Here is a 21787-nt window from a genome sequence, read left to right as displayed (position 1 = left end):
TAAGGTAATAGGGGTTCTGCAAGTCACCTCTGGCCCACAATTTCTTCTTTTTTTTTTTTTAAGATTTTATTTATTTATTTGACAGACAGAGATCACAAGTAGGCAGAGCAGCAGGCAGAGAAAGAGGGGGAAGCAGGCTCCCCGCTGAACAGAGAGCCTGATGCAGGGCTCGATCCCAGGACCCTGGGATCATGAGCTGAGCCAAAGGCAGAGGCTTAATCCACTGAGCCACCCAGGCACCCCTAGCCCACAATTTCTGCCCGAAGGGAAGAAACAAGGATAAACCATCTCTGCCTGTTGGGGCGGCCCTTCAGCCACCACGCCGGCGAGTCACAAGGAGGCAGCCGAGCGGGACTCCCGCGCACCACCCATCATAGCTGCAGAACACGGTGATTGCTTCACTCACCTGTCCAGGTCCTCGTCCAGGGACTCGTACGAGTTCTCATAGCACTCAATGCGTCGCATGAAATCTTCCGTGGCCTCATCACTGTCATGGTTCACGTAGTCAGGGCTGCCCAGTTTCACTTGCTGTCGGACCAGGCACAGAGCAAGGACACATGAGGGATGGAGGCCAGGCAGGGCCAGAGACCAAGGAGGATGCTGGGCGGGGGGTGAGGGGACGCTGAGCCAGAGGCCAGGACAAGGATGGGGGCATGAGGCTGGAGGCCAACCCCAGGGGACTTTTCCATTAGGAAGAGTCCAGCAGTCCCCTGGTCTTCATTCCCACATTAGTGTCGGCAGACTACTACTGGGCAGCCGAAGGTGGGAGTCCTCATCTTTGTGGCAAGTGGAAGCCCCTTCCCAGCTGAACCATCTCCCCCAACCCAGATGTTCATTCCTTGAATAAGGAGATAGGGGACAGGGTGTAGGGGAGAGAGGTCAAATCTCTTTCTCTTTCAAAATATAAACATCGCTTCCTACCCCCCACTCCCTACCTGCAGAGGCTGAAACTCCTCTCCCACTGTCCAGGGAATGACGATGGGGAAAGGGAGGAGAAGGCAAGAGGAGGGAGCAAGAGTGCATGCCCCCCAGCTACGCGGCTCTCTACATGAGAGAGTCTCCGATCACCTGACCTGGCATTGTACAGCCTTCCCCTGCCACACCAATGTTCAAGAAGCCCAAAGCCAGGTCAGCCTAGGCACTGGCCCAAACCCGCAGATGGACCTTGCTGTCCCACGCCACCTCCGCTGCACTACGATCCCCCACAAGGTCAGAGACACCACTCACCACGATGTTAGCAGCTATGACCTCGGGGTCCACGCAGATGGACTCCACAAAAAAGGTCTACAGCAAGGACGAGGCCAGGCAGGAGGGAAGAAACCACAGACACATTCAGGGCACTGGGCCTGGCTCCATGGAGCTCCCACCTCCCTGAGGGCCAAGCTGACCCCAAGGCCCTTCTTCTGGGGTGGGGATAGGCTCGAGAAGCCCCAAACCAAACTAGGTGCCACCCTACCCAGAACCCTCCCACAAGACACCCTCCTCCCTGGAAAAGCCCAGGCGGAGAGGAAACAGCAACCGCTTTACCCCACATCCACCCAGAAGCCAACCTGCCTGACCCCCGCACACATCAGGAGGCTGTGACAGGGACCTGGGGGGTCCGAACGTGGCACAGCCCAACCGAGGAGGTGGACCAAAGACGCTCACCTTGTAGCCATTCTGCTCCCCAAAATTAAAGATGGTTGCTCTCCGTTCTCGGGTGGTATTCGTTGCATCAAAAACCTAGGACCAAACCAGGGTTAACTCGGACTCTGGTCCCAGAGCGGGGGAGGTGGGAAGCCAGCCAACGGCAGCTACACAGGGACCATTTTTCTCACAAGGACTAGCTGGTGCCCAGGCCACCTGCCTGGCCAGTTTCTGCAGGGCCTGGGCCAGGCCTCCCCTTCCTTGAGGAACACGCCTCAAGGAAGCTGGAAGGAGCGGGTGCCTGTGCTCCTGGCAGGCACTCAGTCCGTGCTTGGCCAACAGGACTTCCTGTAAAACCAGTTAAACATGGGGTGCGGAACCCCCGTTTATCGTCACTCTACCCCGAGACTCCACAAAGACGGGAAAAGAAGAAGAAAGAGAACAGGAGAGATATTAGCAGAATTTGGGGGACTAACTCAGAGAAATGGAGAACAACAAACACAAGCCCTCGGCCAGCCGAGCACACCCACCTGTATGGAACAGGGAGCATCAGGAAAGGGACCCAGGTGTCTCCGAGAAAAGGGACAAGTGTGCAGTGGAAACAGGGGGACTGCCTGGTGGTGAAACTAAGAGCAGGTGGAGCCCCAGGCCCTCTCCCTGCCTTGTCCAGGCAGGCTGACCCACCTGGGCCTCCTTGTGAACCGCTGGGGCCTATCCATGTGCCCTCAGGAGTGACCCATTCACTTGCATGTCTGAAACCAGGTTTTAAGGCATCATTTAAAAAATATATATATTTTACTTATTTATTTGTCAGAGAGAGAGAGAGAAGGCGAGCACAAGCAGGGAGAGTGTCAGGCAGGGGAAGAAGCAGGCTCCCCACAGAGCAAGGAGCCTGATATGGGGCTCGATCCCAGGACCCGGGATTATGATCTGAGCCAAAGGTAGACACACCCAACCAACTGAGCCACGGGGTGTCCTGAGCATCACTTTTTTAAGAGGGCATTCAACCAGGGCTCATGGGATGCTCCAGCAAAACCTCAACGTGAAAAACAGAGACTACATAGAAAAGAATAAAAGGAACTGTGAGGAAATGAAGATGGGACAGGGAACAGAAAGAAATGTCAAAAAACAAAACAAACAAACAAAAAAAAACGCTTACAACTATTATCTAAAGAGAGATACAAAATACTGTAAGAACCCTGAAACAGAAATAGAGTTCTAAAAAACTGGAACACTCAAAGATAAGAAATGTAGAATTTAGAGATTAAAATATGATCACAGAAATTCCTTAAAAATTCAACTGGATGCTTGTACAGTAATTTTGAGAAAATCTCCCTGAAAATAGAACACAAGTGACAGAGATAGGAAATCGGGAGAGAAAAAAAAAGATAACTGGGGCTCAGGTCCAGCATGAAACCACCAGGAGTTCTTGAAAAAGCAGCTCAGAAAATTGGGAGTGGAGCAGAGAATCAACTGTCAGAAACTGGTGGGGGTGGTTTATTAAAGCAATATGACATTTTCCCTGACCTGTTAGAAATGAGTTTCGAATTAGAAAGGGTGGCCCTGGGGGGCACCTGGATGGCTCAGTGGGTTAAGCCTCTCTGCCTTTGACTCAGGTCATGATCTCAGGGTCCTGGGATCGAGCCCCACATAAGGCTCTGCTCAGCAGGGAGCCTGCTCCCCCCCACTTCTCTGCCTGCCTCTGCCTACTTGTGATCTCTCTCTGTCAAATAAATACGTAAAATCTTTAAAAAAAAAAGAAAAGAAAAGAAAAGAAAGGGTGGCCCTGGGACCCAGCACAATGGAGAAGACCCACCACAAGGTCGTCAAGTTCTCCCCAGAGAAAAGGGCATGAGCAGCCCCAAGAGACGAAATTTTTGGGAAGATCAGCAAATCAGAATGCCATCAGGCTTTTCCACACTACTCTAGAAGCCATACTACAACAGAGCGATGTTGTGGAAATTCTAAAGGAAAAATACTTCCCACCTAAACCCAACCATCAGATAGTTGGATGAAAAGCCATTGCCAGACACGTAAGATCTCATGCAAGGTAATTCCCAAGTACCTTCCTTGGGAAGCTACTGCAGGATAAGCTCCAACAAAACAAGTCAGTAAATCAAGGAAAAAGAAGACACGGAGGCCAAGAGCAGGGCTTCAACTGGGGAGCCAGGACGAGGGAACTCCTGAGACTAAGAAGGGGACTGAGTCAGGTGGAGCTGGGAGATTAAGAGCTGCAGGAACCACACCTCTAAGAGGAAAAAGGAAGGAGAAAGCAGTTCCTGTGTTCTACTGCATAGGGTGAGGAGAGGGGCCTTTCCCATAAACACCCAGGCTCAACCTGGCCCCGCCCATCCATCTGAGGTATTAGCACATTGTTGGAATTCCATTACCGAGGATTCAGCAGGTTCCAGGAACAGCCACTAAATGCGCAGCAGGATTCTCTCTAGCCCAGCAGAAATCACACTTGCTCAAGATTTAGGTAACACGATAACCACATGTGGTGACCAACAATGTGAGTATCCAGAAGGAAGACCTACTAGGTCAAATGCAACCACAAGTCCAGAGGGAAATTCCCAGTACACATCCAGCCTCCGACTTCCTTCTGTATGGTGACTGTAGACTTCCTCCCAGGGCCTGGCACCCAGGGGCCGCTGCAGCCACAAACACCCTCCCTCCCTGCCAGGCACCTGACAAGCAAAAGGGTAGATGTAGCTAGGCTTCCCACATATCACTCCCAAAAGACACCGGGATGTCCCACTCACCGCCACATGGCCTCCCTCCTCACTGAGGAACCGCCGGACATCACGGAGGGCTGCCAGCGCACACTGCCTTCAGAAGAGAAAACAGGGTCAGCCCCACACCCGACCCTGGAGGCAGGAGGGCCACAGGGCTACAGTTCAGAGACACATCCTACCCTGACCAGGGAGGGCCCAGTCCCTGGGGCCCCTACCCTTCTCAAGTTCGCTTTCTCCTTGAGGTCCTTTTCAGTACTTTTGCTAACTCTGCTCCTATAACCGAAGGCTATGTGCTCCTGGCCACAGGGGATATATATATTTTTTAAGATTTAATGAATTTATTTGACAGAGAGAGAGAGCACAAGCAGGGGGAGCAGCAGGCAGAGGGAGACGGAGAGGCAGAGGGAAAAGCAGGCTCCCAGCTGAGCAGGCAGCCCAATGCGGGACTCGATCCCAGGACTCAGGGATCATGACCTGAGCTGGAGGCAGATGCTTAATCGACTGAGCCACCCAGGCACCCGCAAAATAAGCACGTTTAAAACCAGATGGTTCCTTGTGTGTGAGTGCTGGGGGCTGGTGGTAGGAGAGAAAAGACACTGTTGCTGGCCCCCAGGGCGACATTATACTTAATATTCCATTTGCTTTCCTGGAAGAGCGAATATGTGAAACTCTTATGGAGGAGGTTGCTGTGTCTCTGCCTCTTGCACCTATGTCCACGAACTCTCTGGAAGATGAAATCTTCCCCATAACTAACCATCAACTATATTGCCTTCAGAACACCTCAGCCTTTTGGTTTATTGCTGCAAAATGGGCTGTCATACTTAAGGTCTTCCTCATACTATCCTTTTCTTCTCTAATGTCTGGAGACAGGCAGGTCACTCGAGCCTTTTATCTATTACCTGCACTTTTTTTCCCCCAAAGATTTTATTTATTTATTTGACAGAGAGAGAGATCACAAGTAGGCAGAGAGGCAGGCAGAGAGAGGGGGGGGAAGCAGGCTCCCTGCTAAGCAGAGAGCCCGATACAGGGCTTGATCCCAGGACCCTGGGACCATGACCTGATCCGAAGGCAGACACTTAACCAACCAGGCGCCCCTACCTGCACTTTCTTGATGCAAGAGTAAAGTTAGAAAGTTAGATGTTCTTCCGTTTGTTTGATCTTCGGATTTGGTACACAAACCTGCAGCACATCCAAGGACGGAGCTATGGGGCCTTTTACCAGCTGGGCCCCAGGGCCTGAGCATGGAGGCACAGGCCAGGCAGAGCAGGGGGCCAGCCGCTGGGGTCAGGGGCAAATTGGTGGCACAGCTGAGTCCAGGTGCCCAGAAGCCGTTCTGCTCCTATGCCTCTTTGTGACCTTTTTGCACCCCGGCGGGTCTTTTGGTTAAAACTTTAAAGAGCTTTCTTCTGGGGCATGTGGGTGGCTCAGTGGGTTAAGCCTCTGCTTTTGGCTCGGGTCATGGTCTCAGTGTCCTGGGATCGAGCCCCACATCAGGCTCTCGGCTCAGCGGGGAACCTGTTTCCCCTTCTCCCTTTGCCTGCCTCTCTGCCTACTTGTGATCTCTCTCTCTCTCTGTCAAATAAATAAATAAAATCTTTAAAAAAAACAAAAGAGCTTTCTTCTGCCAAGAAAAACCCTGAATTCTGAGAGTCTGGGCAATGCATTGCTGGAGCCATTTCTGGCCAGCTGTGCGAACGCCCTGGATCCTGGACTAAGATTGGCGGTTGCTCTGGCTGAGGCAACACCAGGTGACGGGGATCTCGGGGCTCCAGTGGAGATGTGGGACCAGCAGCCGGGGAGCCTGAGCGTATGGGGGTGTGGGTGTGAAGCGGGGATGGTCTTGTGGGACTGAGCCCTTCCCCTGTGCAGACTGATGCTAACTCCAGGTGCACTGTGTCAGGACAGACCTGAATAGGATTGTTAGATGCACATGCATGTGCCCATGGGCATATGTGCACGCGGGCTCATGTGTGGTAGAAGACTAAGTGTGCCCAATGGCGCGTGTGTTCACGTGACCTGCATGTGCACACGTGACCTTGCATGCCCTTCCCTGGACCTTCCACGGTGCCCGGTGTCAGGGACAGACATCAACATTGTGTAGCCCCAGGGACCTCAACAACGTGTTGAGGTCACCCAGGCCTCTGGGCAATCTAGCCTTCCCTTCTCAGGCTTCCCATTTTAAAAACTCTGATCCTTCTGTGTTGCCATTTACCTGTGGGCATTTTGGGCTGGTTATTGGGAAACGGTCCTGAAGCCCAGGGGCCAGAGCTAGACTTCAGATCCAGGAAGGAGGGTTTCCAGGAATAGCCAGAGGGCCTGCCTGCAGGTAGGCTCCAGTGAACCCACCCCCAGCTTCTCCCACTGGGGTCTCTGTTCCATCTGGGCCACCCTAGCCTAGCTCCCCAACCTCTCCAAGTTGGCATTTCCCCCTCTGAGTTAATCCCAATACTCCTACCTTCGGGAGGCCTGAGCAGAATTACTGGTGGGCCCTGGCAGGGCCAGCTCCCTTATTCTTCCCACAGACACTCTGGATTTAGACAGGCCTGGCTTCAGATTCAAACCCTGCGTGATCCCAAGCAACACCATCGCTTTCAGACCATGCCTCCCCATCTGGGGGAGTGAGGTGACACCACCGGCCCTCACGTAGGAGAGGACAAACCGGCTAGTGGGTGCCCACAGCTTGAAGTTGTTGCAGAATTGGCACTGGATACAACCTCTGACCTACTAACTGGGTAACACTAGAAAGATGGACACAGAAGTCTTCGGTGGTGTGGGCTTAGATTCAAGACCAGGCTCTGGGCAGAAACATGTTATCTTGTGTGAGACTCCTGAGCCTCAGTTTCCTCACCTGTAAAATGGGCAGGAGTGACAATGGGCAGCATGCACCCAACACACAGCGGGAGTGCAAATACCAGTCCCCTCCCTTTTGTCTGGGTCACAGAGAGTCCGCCCCCAGTTTCACCCACAATTGGGCCACAGGCCTGAAAGACAGACTCCCCTTCCCCTTTCTTGGTGCTGCTGCACCAGGGCCACGCCCCACAGTGGGGAGCTCTTGCCCCCTGGTGGCCAGAGACGGAGCAGGCAGCCTAGTATCCAGGCCTAGGCGACAAACGCAGAGCTTCTGGCCTGGAGCTCTGCTTGATTTGGGGAGGTCACTAGAGCTGGGCCAGCCTCTGCTAAATGCCCTAGCACAATGGCCGAACCCCAAGCAAGGGTAAGGAGACTTCTTGATCCCTCAGCTGGCACCTGCCAAAAAGAGCACAGATCCCCAGACCACCAGTTGGTGTTCTTGGTTGGAGTCTGAAAGGGGCGGGGAGGGGAGGAGGTAGGGTATTGTCTGCAAATTCCCATCTCATGAATGAGAACAGGAGGGTGAAGTCTGAGCCACTTGAAAGCAAAGCCGAGGCCTGTCCTACACATGCCAAGAACATGCTAAGCAAGTGCCAAACATCCTCCAAATACACAGTTTATCAAGGAAAGGGTAGGAAGGGTGTGGTACCGGGCCCAATCCTTCCCACTCTGTGCCAGAAGGTGGTTCCTTGTTCCACTCTGCCCCATCCCGGAGGCCTGTGTCCCCGCACCCATTCAGGCTCCCCTCCTTACCAGAGGCCATGCCAGTGGAGGGCCTGGGGTAAGCAAGTGAGAGGTCTCTGCAGCCGGCCCATGACCTGTCCTAGGTCTCCTCAATCTCTGAAGCCCCATCTTCCCCTCCCTTAGGATGTCCTTACTAAGGGTTCATAAATCCCAGGGAGGGCCAGCCGCCAAGGTGCCACCCTGGTGCACCTGGGTGGCTCAGTAGGTTAAGGGTCGGCCTTGGGCTCAGGTCATGATCTTAGAGTCCTGGGATCGAGCCCCACCTGCGGCTCCTTGCTCAGCAGGGAGTCTGCGGCTCCTTCTCCCTCTGCCCCTCCCCACTGCCCATGCTCTCTCTTCTTCTCTCTGTCTCAAATAAAATAAAATCTTAAAAAAAAAGAGGCCCTATACCCTCGCCTATTATCCCCATATCACCAACCCCACCACACTCTGAGAGATCAGAAGACCAACCCTGTCATAGCCCAGTGGGGCACAGCAAGGCCAGGGCTCAGGAGCAGCTGGGCATCTGGGCTCCAAGGTCTTCTCTGTAAACACACATAATTACACACGTACACACTCACTTCCTGATCTTCAGGCCCTCTTCGTTGTCTGGAAGGAAAAACTCAAAAGACTTGTACGTCTTGACCATGTCCCGGCGATACTGGCCAACGTTGAATTCTGGGGGAAAGAAAGGCTCAGCTTTCACACAGCCAGCAGCAGCCCTCTCCAGTTCTTGACCTTGACCCACTCCAGGCCAGCCTTCTCTCTTCCCCTCCCCTCCCCCACAAAGCCCCCAGGCCCCCTTGGAATCCCAGGCCAAGTCTCACCCCGGGTGGGCACACCAATCCAGTTCAGGTAGCGAGTCAGCTTCTTAGAGATGTAGGTCTTGCCCCGGGCGGGCAGGCCGACCATGACAATGAGCGTTGGGCAGTTGGTCATGCAAACTGAAAGGCAAGAAGGCGGTGTCAGATAAGGGCTGGGACACCTCCCAGTGGGCCTCTCCCTCTGCTCCTGCCACAGGACCTCAGATGGGCCTGCCAGGCCTCCTGGCCTTAAGACCCTGGTGTCAGCCACCGCTGGCATAACCCTGCTGCCCAGGCCTGCCTGGGCTCCAGCAGCTGCGGCAGAATCTCCTCAGCCCCTTATCCTGATGGGTACTGCGGATATAAAGCTGGACCTGCCCCGCCCCTGAATGAACAGGCAGACAGAGCCAAAGCCCAGGAGACAGTCAACGCCCACCTGTCATCCCGGAACCCACACCCAGCTGCACGGAACCTTTTCAGCATTCCTGCCAGCACAGTTCCACTGCTTATCCTCCCCGCTGGGAATTTTGCCTCATCTGGTACAAAGCCCGGCTCAAAAGCTGCTTCTTCGGGGAGCCCTGCCTCCTAGCCACCTCCATGGTACCCCGGCACACTCCCTCAATCCTGGTTACCCCACCCATGGGTCCGCCCCCTGCACCTGACTACTTGGAGAGAGAGCAGCCCTGCAGCGCCAGAGCCATTCAGGATCACGCAGTCTGGCACAGAGTTGCTTCTCAAAAACTATGGGGCAAAGAGGGGGGGAGCGGCATCTCGAAATTCCCCAGGGTGAGTGCCACAGGGCTGAGACCAGAGACCCAGACCAATGTCCACAAGGACTGTCCCTTGCACAGCCCACTCGCCACCATCCCATGTGCCACCAGGTCAGTGCACACCCCCCGGAGAAGTTGCCGAGGCCAGAGGCGGGGACGGGTCTGTACACAGCATCCCCAAACCCTGGCCCACTGGGACAGACACCAGGACAGCAGAACTACCAGCCTCACGTGATCCGGCTCAGCTTTCAGTGTGGCCTCACCACAGAAACCTTAGAAAGCTTCCCTTTCACCGTCCCCAGCACCTAGGCCATGTGAAACCACAGCAGACAGACAGGTGGCCCATGTGGGGACCTGTCACTGTCCCTCTTTTGCCCCCAGGGCTCTGCAAATGCCGTCTCCTGGCAGCCCTTCTTGGGCAGCTTGCTGGGCCCTACCCCTCACTGGAGTTGGAGCACAGAGGCCCCAGGGGCAGCCCCGTCTGGGGCTCAGGAGTTAGGTCTGGGTTCCCATCTGGACTCTTGACAATGACTGGCAACTCTGAGCCTTGGTGTCCTCACCTGTCAAATGGGATGAGAATCGCTCAGTGAGGCCCCGCACTATCTCCAGGTAAAAGCCAGAGTGTGTCTGGGAAGCCAGAGCCACCTGCCCCACCCTGAGATGCAGGGGCACCTCGGCATCCACTGTCCTTGGGACCTGGGGGACAGAGGCATCTGTCCGTCTCCAGGCAGGTCCCACAGCGAACCAAAGGGCCCTGCTTGCTAGTGGGGGCTGCAGCGCTCCTGGACTGGATGTGACCTTTGGACAGATGTGACCCAAACCTTAAGCCTCAGGGGAGGGAAGGACAGGATCCCACGGAATACAGGCTGACAGCGAGCAAGCAGGAACTTGCAGAAAAACCTCAGCATTGGCTAAGGTGAGAGAGAAGCAAGTTAAGCAAGGCCCTGCGTCCTGAGGGCCAGTGACACTGGGGCCTGTGCTGTTTGCACAACTGCTGGCCAGGGCTTGCAAGCAAGCCAAGGGCAGTGAGTCGGCCGCTAAGCACAGGGTGGTGGGGGGAGCCTGCACACCCAGACTGCTTCCCTCCTTCCCAATGCTCCCTGAAGGGCTCTCCCAGGCCTTCAGGAGTGGGGTTCTACACCCCCTCTTCACATCTCCTATCTTCCCAGAGACAGCCCTGGCCTCCTCCCCCAGTGTGTGGTGACAGGATCCCCTCCCCAGCCCCATGCACGGCCACCTGCAGAAGGCGGGCAGGGCGGTCCACCAGGGTTGGGAGCAAAAGCAATAAATTACCTATCAACACTGTTCCTCAAGATAAGCTCCCAAGGAAATGACCCTAAGAAAGCTCAAAGTACACGTGTATTTGCAATAGCTCTGCTTACAACAGCAAAACATAAGCAAGCTAGCAAAAGAGGAATTACAAACCGAGGCCCACAAGAGGGAACACACTACTGGGCCTGAACAGAGAGCATAAGCACCAGGGAAGCTGGGGTTCTGGGCCCCTGGAGAGCCTCGGCACTGGGCAATTAGACAGCAGAACATGAGGCTTATGTGCCCAAGGAGATTTGCAGACATGTCCAATCAACTTACCTCACTGGTTCCTTCTCCTATAAATTTGCTTAGGGCCACAAGAGCCCTAGGAATCAAGGGGCCCGAGACAAGGCTGGTGCTATCCTGTGATGACTTTCTGGTGGACCACCTCAGGGGCCGCCACAAGCCCTAAAGAAGGTTCCAGAACTGCACCTGCTCCTGAGCATGTCTCCTTGGGCCAAGCTGGGGAAGGGAGAAAGCAATCTGGCATGACTGTCTTGTTCAGAGGGGACAGAAAGTCATCTCCCTTGTTGTCCTGTGCCCATTCCAGTCATGTCCTTAGCCAAGAAGTTCTTGTTACCTTATTGCCAATAAAAGCTATCTCAAGTGCCATTCTTTCTGGCATGCTCTGAGTCCTTTCTTCAGCCCCTGCCCCACCTGCCCCCAGTGCTCCTCCAGGGCTGAGCTGAGGGGTCAGTGATGAAGAAAGGTAACAGGTTCCATGCCCTCATGTGAAGCCTGAATTTACCCAAAGGAAAAAGAATTGCTAACAGAGAGTAGGGGTAGAAGAGGCACAGCCAAGCAGTCTCTGGTGCCGTCAGAGGCCAGGGACTAGGCACCCAAAGATAACCCACTGCACAGCACAGACCAGCCATGGGCCTCTACAGCCTCTTCTCTATACAGCCTCTGATCAGGTCAACTTCCACCCATCCCCCACCCATCCTTGGGGTCTTCCACCAAGTTATAAATTACTACGCAGGGGGTAAAATGCTACATGGCTACATGCACAGGCTCTGGGGACTGTGGGTGCTGCCCAGACAGGTTCCATGTTCACTCACGGCTTACTCTCCGCTGTGAACTCGGGGACCTTCGCCCGGGATCCAAATCCCCATACAATCTGCAGGTCTCATCTTTGGTTTCTCGGGTGCCTCCTCCTCCAGGAAGCCCTCTTGAGCTAGGCCAGTCCAGAATCTCACCTACTGTAACAGCCTGAGACAGGGCCACACACAAGCCCCTGTGCTCAGGCCAGAGCCATATTTTCACTGCATCCTTGGAGCTTGGAGAAACACAGGCCCCTCCCCACTGAGCCTCAGCATCTTTGCCATCTGGAATGGGGGTTGGCTCACAGCTGATGCTTCAGTTCCCGACTCTGAGGTACTGAGAAGCAAAGAAGGGTGGTGACGAAATGACAGCATCACCTGCCACCACTTATCAAGCATCTCCCCTCAAAGAAGCTCACAGCAGCTCCTGGGGGCAGGGACGATGACTGTCTCCATCCCACAGATGAGGAACCCGTGGCCTAGCAAGAGTATCAGCTCCTTGCCCAAGGTCACACAGCTGAGCAGCTGAGCAACAATGTGGCTCTTCAAAGCCCAGGTTCTGACTTCTTGCCCTTTATATAATAACAGTGGCCACCCCCTCATTAGGACAACACAGACTGGCTAGAAGCACAAGGGCAAGGGGCCTTGGCCTTGGTCCCTCCACAGAAAAGTCTGGAAGGAGGGCTGGCTAGGCACTCACTATTGCCTCTCAGGACCAAGTATTGACTGGAAAGCCATGGCCCCAGGCCTAAGAGCCTGATCATCACCTAAGAATCCTACCAAGACCTAGATCATGGTCAGAGCCATGACCCACCAGAATGCCTGGTCAAAACCACGGCCACCCCCCCAACAGGACCCGGTGTAGTAAGAGACACACACAGCCCACCCATAGGACTTACATCTTGGTCAAAGCCAAGGCTTCCAGGCTGGCCTCAAAGCCAAACGAGAACAGAGCACTCTCCCCTCCCTTATCATGCCCAAGCAGAGGTCAAGGAGTACAGAGAGACCTTAGCACATCGCACAATCTCCTGATCTCCATTTCTGTATCTGTTTACCCAAGTTGGACAAGATGTTCTCTGAGGTCCTTGCCAACTTGTAAATTCATTATAATGTTTGCTACTCCTAAAAAAACAAACAAAAAAAACCTTTGTTTTTCTTGGCAATAAGAGGTTGCAGACTCATTTAAGAACAAGCAGAAAGTCAAGTAAAGTGGATTAGACATCGGGATCCCAGGAAAGGTGAGCCCCTTAACAATCCCATGAATGTCAGCAAGTTTCCTGGACGTTTTCCCCTCTAACTTTACCATTCCCCCACAACCCCGCGGGGTGCACATACCCCATGGACACAAAGACAGGTTTATATGAGACAGTGTTCCCACCTTCTTCATCCTCAACACAACTGCACTTCCCTGAACTTCTTCTCAAAGCTTGGTTTCAGCCCCAGAGGTGGGTAGTTAAGGCCAAGGGGCCACCTCCCTCTCACTGGAGGACTGGCCCACCTTTGGGCCTCTGAAAGTTCTGGGCTCAGAGAGGTCAAGCGATTTCCATAAGGCCAACATAGCTCAGACACCGTCCACGCTCTCTGGCCTGAAGTGAATGGTAGGGGGAGGTTCCGAATCCTCCCCAGGCCTGACTTGGTGGATAGAGACTCGGGTGAGAGCGGGCCGGCGCCTCCTGGAGGTGATGGTAGCCAGACCTAGTCCTTAGCGAGGGGAGACAGGGCTACATATCTGCCTCCGCCCCCTGCTCTGCCACACCTGTGCCCGGCTCTCGACCAGTTCCTGCTCCCCTGCCATCAGTCACGGCAGCTTCACCTGTCCCCTGTTCCCCACCTGTTCCTGGCCCAGGCCGCCTTATCCACCCATCCCAGGGCACCACCCTGCCCTTCTCCACGGAGCCCGCCTCACCACGGCGCTGGCAGGCGTGCAGAGCGGGCCGCCCATTGCTGTACGGCATCCAGATCTTCTTCAAGGGGTTCTGGGTCAATTCCCGTGGGGACGCCATACCCTGGACGTGATGAGTCGGACTGCGCGGCTTCCGACCCAGCAGCCGGGCCACCTCTGGCCACTCGAGGCCCCGCCCCTCGGCCCCGCCCCTCGGCCCCGCCCCTCCTCGAGCCGCGGAGACGCCGCTCCAACTCCCGGCAGGCCCCGCCCCAGAACCAGTAGGCCCTACCCCAACAGAAGGGGGCCCGGCCTCCGACCACGCATGCCCAATCGCCTACCAGCCGGTTTTGTACCCGGCAGGCCCGCCCTTCACGCGGGGATCGAGGACGCGCATGCCCAGCTCCCCACAGGTTCAAGGCCGGGATGGTGCCGAACCTGCCGGGGATGCAGGAGCCCAGCACGCCCGCTCGGACCGTGCAGACTTGCATCGGCCTCATCCACCGCCTTGCCTTGCACAGCCTTGCCCCCAGGCACCCGGGTTCCGCTCACTGCTACCACTGATCTGGGGCAGGGGTGGGTGGGGGCGGCCAGGAGGGAGGGATCTGCATGCCAAGGAGCTGTCCCTGATTGACCCGCAGGTCTCAGTTGGTCAGGACCAGTCTGGTGGCCCCTGCGTTAAGCCAGTTTCAACCACCGCGCCCCTGAGCCGCCCCTGAGCCGGGCGTCCCGACCCTCTCTAGAGCCCCAGGACTCTTCCTCTCCCACTGGAGTGACCGGCTCAACCACGCCAGAAAATCTTTTACCTCATGGGCAGGGACATCCCAAAATTGTTTCCTCTCTTTACCTTGGCCACTGGGGAACTCAGGCTAAACTCCAGCCCACCCGGAGCACGTGAGCAGGACCTTTTAACCAAGCTTCCTGGGGACTCCCTGAGCTCTGGCACTATCTTACTTCTTACAGGATTTCATTTTTACCAATTAAATTGTAAATTGTAAATTTGCATATTTTAAAATTAGGAAAATAGAATGTGGACATCATTGACCTGACAGGATTCTGGTATAGATTAAAATGTGTCAGTGTCTGAGAAATCCATTCTGAAGCACATTAGTGATATCATTTATATTACTTATCTCTCTCCTGTCTCTAAGAATGCAGTGGAAGCAAAGGGCAGGGGAGAAAACCATAAGTTCAGGAACCCTGGGTCATTCTCCTTTGTCTCCTCAGCCCAGCTTCTCCCAAGTTCTGTACACTTTCTGTCCTGGGGCCTCACTGACCCTGCTCAAACCTGCCCTCTAGCAACGTCCTCCACAAAAGCCCCAGACAGGATCATGGCACCCTCAGGTTCTCTCTGCCCAAAGTGTGTCCAGCCAGGAGCCAGGGCTAGGGGCACGGAGAAGAAGGCTCCAACCAGCGCACCCCAGGTGTGGCACCCCCTCCTTCTGACCTCCCTGCCACACACTTGTCTCCACCCAGCACTTCAGAGCCTGGCAAGGACCCTTCAGATAATTCTGATACAGATGTCTTGCCCCCTTCACAGGAGATGAAGTTTCAGGAGGCAGAAGCCCACCTAGACCCTCCGTGAAACCAACTCTAGCCCCCTACCCCGGGAGGAATGCCCTGCCCCAGCCAGAGCTGAGCACTTCCTCCTTCATCCTTCCTCTGCTGTGTTCAACGCACCGCAGCCCACCCCCCACCCACGAAGAGACAGCTCCGAGCACACCCGTGGGCAGGTCCTGATGAGCAGGACTTGAGACAACCCGCCCACTTTCCTACTTCTCCAAAGCCACTCAGGCTTTGACACAGGCAGCCTTGCTGTCTGTCTCCTAGCTATTGCCAAGGCCATCTCGGGGCCACCTTGACCTCACAGACCTTGTCGCCACCCACGCCCTGTCTAACCCCCGGCACTTATTGCAAAAGCTACATGCTCTACCATCCAAGACAACCAGCACTTCCTCCGGCCCGCCCATTCTCCTCCTCAGCCCTCTTGGGATGTTAGTCAAAGGCTGGAGGTAGGGGATAGCCAGAGCAGGGCAGGATGCCAAGGTCATTTCGAGGAAACTGTCCCCACACCCAGACAGTCTGAGCTGAGCCTCCCAGGAAGAGGGCGGCTCTGTACCTCCACTCTTCCCCAAACAGTCTGACCTTGGGCTGACCCAAACACACCTTCCCAAGTCCCCATATCCAGTGGAAGGCCACAGGTTACCAGCAGGAGAAGTGTGGGGCTCCTCCCCAAGGCCACAGTCTACCTCTGCTCTAAGAATATTCTTCATCTCCCTGCCCATTTCTCGAGTAGGAAACTGAGGGAGGGGAGAAGGAACCAGGGTCACAGAGCCAGCCCACAGTGCAGGATGGACTCAGATGAACTCCCAGCCCTTCAAAACCTCATCTCCCATATCTTCCATGTCACCACATTTCCCCACCACTACGCCTGGGCTCTGGTTTATTCCCTCCAGGGCTCTCTTGGCTTTCTGCTTTCCCAGCATCCGTAGATGCCCAATAGAACAGTCAGCCTTTATGGCTTTCCCCTCCTTGGGGCATCCCAAAGTGATGTGGTGGAAAGTGTATTAGGGTGTCAGCAGGCACTGGTGTGTGACGATGGGCTCAGCCTCCCTGCTCCTCCATGAAGCTGTCTGGCCTGCCCGTGGTTAGCTCCAGTGGTGCCCTCTGCAATGACCTCTAGACCGCTCTCCAGTGTCCCTGGCTACAAGCTCTAGGGTGGCTGAAGTCCTAGATCCTCAGTTCTTACTGCTCAAACTCTTCCCCATCTCTGTATCTGCTGGTCAGTCCTGGCCAGACTTTGCAGCATAAAGGCCCAGGGGCCTCAGTGAATGCCACACAGACCCACGTGCCCATGCATGGAAGCATGCACACAGAGCCCAACGTGCACGCACACTAACAACCCGCGCACTGACAACCCAGGCCTGCACAGAGACAGGCAGGCTGCAGGGGCCTGCTGCTCTCTACTGCCTCCCTTCCCTTTGATTTCCCTCCTCCTCTCCCCTCTGCTGCCACTGGGAGGTTCAGGGAATTCCCAGGAGCTCCAGCTTCCTCTGGCCACTTCAAGCCAAGGATCATCCCTGGTATCTCCCTGGGCCCAGAGCTCATGGGGGTTGGGGGTGAGGTTCCAATTTGGCGGTATGGAGCCATGCGACTGAGCAGCCTGTGAACCGTGGCCCGCTTGGTCTGACTTGCTGATTCCAGCTTGGCACAGAGCACACAGTAGGTGCCCGGAGTGACTCAGGGCCAGCCAAGGCACACAGTAAGGGCTCAGAGAGGTTCATGACCAGGGCAGAGCACAGAGTGGGTGCTTAGAGCAGTCAGGATCCACACAAGGCACACAGTAGGTGCCCTAGAAATTCTGGTTCAAGTGCTAAAGCCACTTCATATGAAAAATTTCCCAAATGAGCCTCTGGGCCTCCCCAAGATGATGTGTGACCCCTCGGGGGGACCTGGACAAACATGACCCCTTGGAGGCCAGCAAAGGGCAGAGCAGGAGGGCCGCAGGCAGCTCCAGCTGGCTGTCCCTCTCTCTGGGCTGGAGGGGGAAGCTATTTATAGTTCCCCCTTGACCCAGCTCCCCCCCACTCCCCTGAAAGGCGACGGTGTCCCCCCTCCTCCTTGCCACTGACAGGCTGATGCCCCCTCAAAGCACCCCTACACCTAGAGAGACCCCCCAACACCCTCGCACCTCTTCCAGCACCACCCCACTGCGCCCTGGTCTTTCCCCCAACCCCCTCCACCCGCTCCCCGCCGCCCATGCCTACCCTGCCTGCTGCTCCCTGACCCGGGGTCCGTCAGGGCGCTGCCTCCCTCCTCGTCTCTGTCCATCCTGTAAGCGAACTGGCCCTGGGCCGCCGCCCCCTGCAGCCTGGAGCCGGGCAGCCCCGCCCTCCGGGCGCGGAGGGAGCTGCGGTGTGCCCCGTGTGGCCCCGCCTTCCCAGCCCCGCCCCCGGCCCGCCCCGCAGGGCCTCACAACTTGAGAGATCGACAGTGCCCCCAGCCCAGGCAGCCGTGCTCCCACACTGTGTGGCCTCCCTCTACAGCCGGAGCAGTCCTTACTGCCCAGGGTCTGCCCTTGTCTCCAGCCAGAGCTGTCCACACTACCTACAGTTTCTGCCCCATCTGCAGGCAAGCCTGTCCACACCGTTCAGAAGGTCTGTCCCATCTCCAGCCCCACAATGGAGCTGGTGGTGTGAGATTAGAGAAAACCTATTCCTTCCACACCTAGGGGACCAGGTCGGTGAAATGGGGCGGGGGTGGAGAGAGTAGGCAGAGGGGCAGCGTAGCCAGCAGTGACTCAGCCCTTGACTGTCCCTGCCTGGGTGCACACGACCGTGATCCTCATTCATCCCATTCTCCAGGCATGACGTTTATTGAGCTCTTTCCTGCATGCCAGAACCTTCACGTATACCATCACCAGGTGCTCACGAGAAGCCGCTGGCATCACTCTGCTCTCCAGAGGAGGAAGCTGAGGCTTGGAAAGATGAGCACCTTTGCTCCGGACAGTTGGATGAGGGAGGTGCAGAGCTGGCCGTCCCAGTGCAGGCTGGAGTCCCAGCAGCCTGAGCCACGTGTGTCCAAGGGTCATGGCTGGGTGTGCAGGCATGTGGGTGGGATAGTGCCTGGCTGTGCGTTGAGCGCGCTTCAGGACAAGCCCCTGTTCCTCACAGCCCCCTCACATGCCCTCACCTTGCCCACACACAGTCACAGTTGTCAGAGCCACAGAGAAGCAGTCATCCATGCACGCATACACCTGCCACAGGGCAAGGCTGCCCCCGCCACAGTCTTCCTGCATTTGGCCACCTGTGCCTGGAGATGCCCCTGACGGCCCCTTCATCTGAGATGGGTGCTGCCTCCGGGAGCAGGAGACATGTGTGTGACCCTCCACTGGCACCTCCCTGTGTGGTGACCTGTGGGGGGCGGGGCAGACCGGCAGTTCTGGTCTCAGGCAGACTGAGATAGGTCTCAGATAACATGTCGGGCCGCTGTGTTGAGGTTCCTAAACGCGGCACAAGAGTAAGCACACCGAGCGCCCGGATGTCCTGACCGTGGGGCACCCAGACATGGCGAGACTCCTCCCAGCACTGACATTCCGCTGTAGTGTCCACACTGTCCAGACATATTGGAAGTCTGCGGGGCTCCAGGCGTGGCAAGACTCCATTTGGCCGCCCCCCAAACTGGCAACCTTCGGGGCTGTCCAGACACACCGTGGCTCTGAGAGGCACTCAGCTGTGATATGACACCGCCTGGCAGGGACCCCACAGGGCGGTGGCCGGGTGCCCCATGCCCCAATGTAGTGCCATCCTGCTCTGCCGCCGCCTTCCAGGTCTCCTGATCCAGGGTGGCCCCATCATTGTGACCCCCATTCTCCAGCTCAGCGGCGGCCAACCTGGGCCAGGATGCGAGCATTGGTGGCAGCCCGCTCCCTCAAAGCTCTGGCCCGAGCCTGCTCCAGTAAGATCTGCAGGAGGCCAATGGGGACATCCAGTGAGAGGGTGATGCGGGGACCCGGGCGGGGGCCGGGGCTGGGGTGGCCCCAAGCACTGGAGGGGCCTGCGGTGCTGGCTGAGGTGCTCTCCGAGGTCACGGGGTGGGGAGTGGCCTGGGAAGTGTTCTGGAAGGCTGGCAGAGGGGTCGCAGGGACAAGCAGGGCCCTGCCCCACGTCAGGACCATCAGCACCAGCAGAACCCACCTGGTCATCGTGTGGTCAGGCTGCGAGGAAAAAAGAGGCTCAGGGCAGGAGCTCTGGGCAGCCGTGGCACATGGATGGAGACAGATGGGGAAAGCAGACAGACAGGGAGACCGAGGGAAAGAGACAGAGATTAGAGAGGCCAGGCAAGGAAGGGAGAGAGATGGAAGAGACAGAGATGAAAGGACTAGACAGCCAGAGCAAGACTGAGAAAATGAAGACAGAGCTAGGCAGAGCAGGAGATAAAGAGAGCACAGCTAGCTCTAGATGTAGAGATAGAGATACTCTTGGGGAGGGGAACCGGAAGAGGGAGAAAGGAGAGGGAGGAAACAAACCAAAATAGAGGGAGACTGGAAGAAAAAGAGGCTGGAACCACCCCAGACACTGACAACATGATAAAAATAGGGATGCAGGGGCCCCTGGGTGGCTCAGTCAGTTAAGACCTTTGGCTCAGGTCATGATCCAGGAGTCCTGGGATGGAGTCCCACGTTGAGCTCCCTGCTCAGCAGGGAGTCTGCTTCTCCCTGACTGCTCCTCCCCCTGCTCGTGCACACAGATTCTCTCTCAAATAAACAAATAAAATCTTTTAAAAAAATAGGGATGCAGAGACACAGAGAGAACACAGAAGGGCAAAAGGGGAGCCTGAGTTCTGAGGGAGCTTGCCACAGATCCAGGACAAGGAAGAGCAGGAAGGGGGTCTTCAAGCCAGAGACTCCAAGGCCCCCTCAGGTCCAGAGACCTCCACCAGCCCAAATCCCAGATCCACTCAGCCCCCAAGGCCCTGCCCATCCCACCCAGAGCCACCCCAGTCCTACCAGCAGCAGCCTCCTCCAGGACAAGGTGGGGCCAACGGGGCTGCCCGGGGCTGGGGCCAGGCTGTGGAGTGCTGTGGTCCAGCCCTCTGCCCCCATCACAGCCCATTTATCTCTCTCAGCCCCCTGAGGTAGGAGCTGGGGCATGGCCCCTGGCAAGAAGCAGCCCCCCACCTCTGACTCATCCCTTCCTGGGGGGCCGTGAGGACTTGTCCTCAATCCCCACTTGGTCTACGCCTTTCTGGGGACAAGTTGGGGACTGAGGGTCACAGGACAGAGGCCAGGGCCGGACAGAGTGACTGTGCACCCATGCAGGATAGTACTGACCTCCCAGGGCAAACCTGACCCCTGCCACCCCCATCTCCCCAAAGAGTCACAACGGGGGCCTTTTAAAACAGCAGCTTTAATGCCCCCCCCCCCAAAATCAGCACCATGTCATCACAGGCCTGCGTCAAGGGGCAGGTCAGATGCAGTCACATCCACTCCCTGCCCACAGCCACCCCCACACTGAGTCATCTGCTGGGGAGGCAGGAGCCACAATGGGGGTTTGTCCACAGGGGGGAAGGCTAGACCCACGGACCAAGTCACTGAAATAACGGACACACTCATGCACGCTCACGTGCACACAGGCCTCTAGCACCAAGGGGAGGGACAGCAGGACTCCTCCAGGGGACGCTGAGTCTCAGCTGGTCATCTAGGCCTCAGCTCCGGGCAGCACCTGGTGGGGGGTGCAGTGTGGCAAGTGGGGAGCTGTCTTCAGCCATCTGGCCTCACCCAGCACGTAGGTCCCAAAGAGGCACTGGGCAAAGGATCGGTGGGGCAGCTAGGGGCACGACAGGAGTGGGGTCTGACCTCACAGAGGGGATCCTCACTCAGGTCCCTAGAGGAGGGAGCATGGAGAGGGCCCCACAGCGAGGGTTCTCTGTTCAGCTCCTTGGTCTGGGGGTCTGTCCCAGGCCCCCTGTCTGAGGGGGCTCCTGACCCAAGACCCTGACCAGGACCTGATCTGGATGGGCTCAGTGTCCAGGATGGAGGGCTAGGCCCATACCTGTTCCCTGGTTCTGGACCATGCGGGGCGGGCAGCGGCGCTCACAGGCCTCACGGGTCCCGAAACGGTTGGCATTCCCTCCACAGCCGCCATAGACAAAGGGGTGACAAGCCTCTGTGCCACCTGCCGCCGCCCGATGGTACCAGCGCAGGGTGTAGGCTGTACAGGAGCCCTCGTCCAGAGGAAGCAAGCAGGGGTCTAGGGCCAGTGGGGGTCAGGAGGTCAGCAGGGCCGGAGGCCGTCAGAGAAAGACTGGGGTCTGTCGCCTGTCCCCGAACCCTTCCAGGCCCGCCCCCGCTCTCACCGGTGCCGGCCGGAGCAGCTTCTGGGTCCTGGTACTCCTCCACGGAGTACTCAGAGTATTCGTACTCGTCGTCCTCAGGGGGAACCTGACCTGCACAGAGGGTGAGGGGTCCTGGGAGCGAGGCTGCCGCAGGGCCACGTTCAGGCTGCCCAACCCTGGCCCTGGGGGCAGGGCGGCCAGCCCTGGTCTC

At 56.6% G+C, this 21787-nt stretch overlaps 2 protein-coding genes across 10 annotated transcripts in view; both read right to left on the bottom strand.

Moving 5' to 3' along the window:
• PFKFB4 (6-phosphofructo-2-kinase/fructose-2,6-biphosphatase 4) overlaps positions 1–17651 on the bottom strand; it is a 34317-nt gene extending 16666 nt beyond the window's left edge. For 2 of the 9 annotated variants that reach the window (XM_047694722.1, XM_047694738.1), the window contains exons 1-7: positions 13765–13945; positions 8762–8878; positions 8516–8612; positions 4389–4455; positions 1648–1722; positions 1228–1284; positions 407–600 (exon numbers count right to left, since the gene is read on the bottom strand). In XM_047694722.1, the coding sequence (XP_047550678.1) occupies positions 407–600; positions 1228–1284; positions 1648–1722; positions 4389–4455; positions 8516–8612; positions 8762–8878; positions 13765–13861 (704 nt within the window). In that variant the 5' untranslated portion in view covers positions 13862–13945. Of the gene's footprint in view, positions 1–406; positions 601–1227; positions 1285–1647; positions 1723–4388; positions 4456–8515; positions 8613–8761; positions 8879–9173; positions 9867–12757; positions 13131–13236; positions 13624–13764; positions 13946–17507 lie in introns of those variants that run through there. The other 7 variants (XM_047694747.1, XM_047694793.1, XM_047694731.1 and 4 more) reach the window with 7 other exon arrangements.
• A 1466-nt stretch (positions 17652–19117) lies between these two features.
• Positions 19118–19444, bottom strand: UCN2 (urocortin 2). The gene has a single exon (XM_047694898.1). It carries the CDS (start codon positions 19442–19444, stop codon positions 19118–19120), a length of 327 nt encoding a protein of 108 aa, XP_047550854.1.
• Between the last annotated feature and the right edge of the window lie 2343 nt (positions 19445–21787).

This window comes from Lutra lutra, chromosome 1 (genome assembly GCF_902655055.1).
Source record: "Lutra lutra chromosome 1, mLutLut1.2, whole genome shotgun sequence".
NCBI lineage: Eukaryota > Metazoa > Chordata > Mammalia > Carnivora > Mustelidae > Lutra > Lutra lutra.
The sequence above is the reverse complement of the archived record's forward strand: the minus strand, read 5'-3'. Positions and strand labels throughout refer to the sequence as shown.

What these genes read in the sequence shown, in the direction of transcription:
- UCN2 (XM_047694898.1), bottom strand. Translation starts at nt 19,444, where the DNA reads ATGACCAGGTGGGTTCTGCTGGTGCTGATGGTCCTGACGTGGGGCAGG.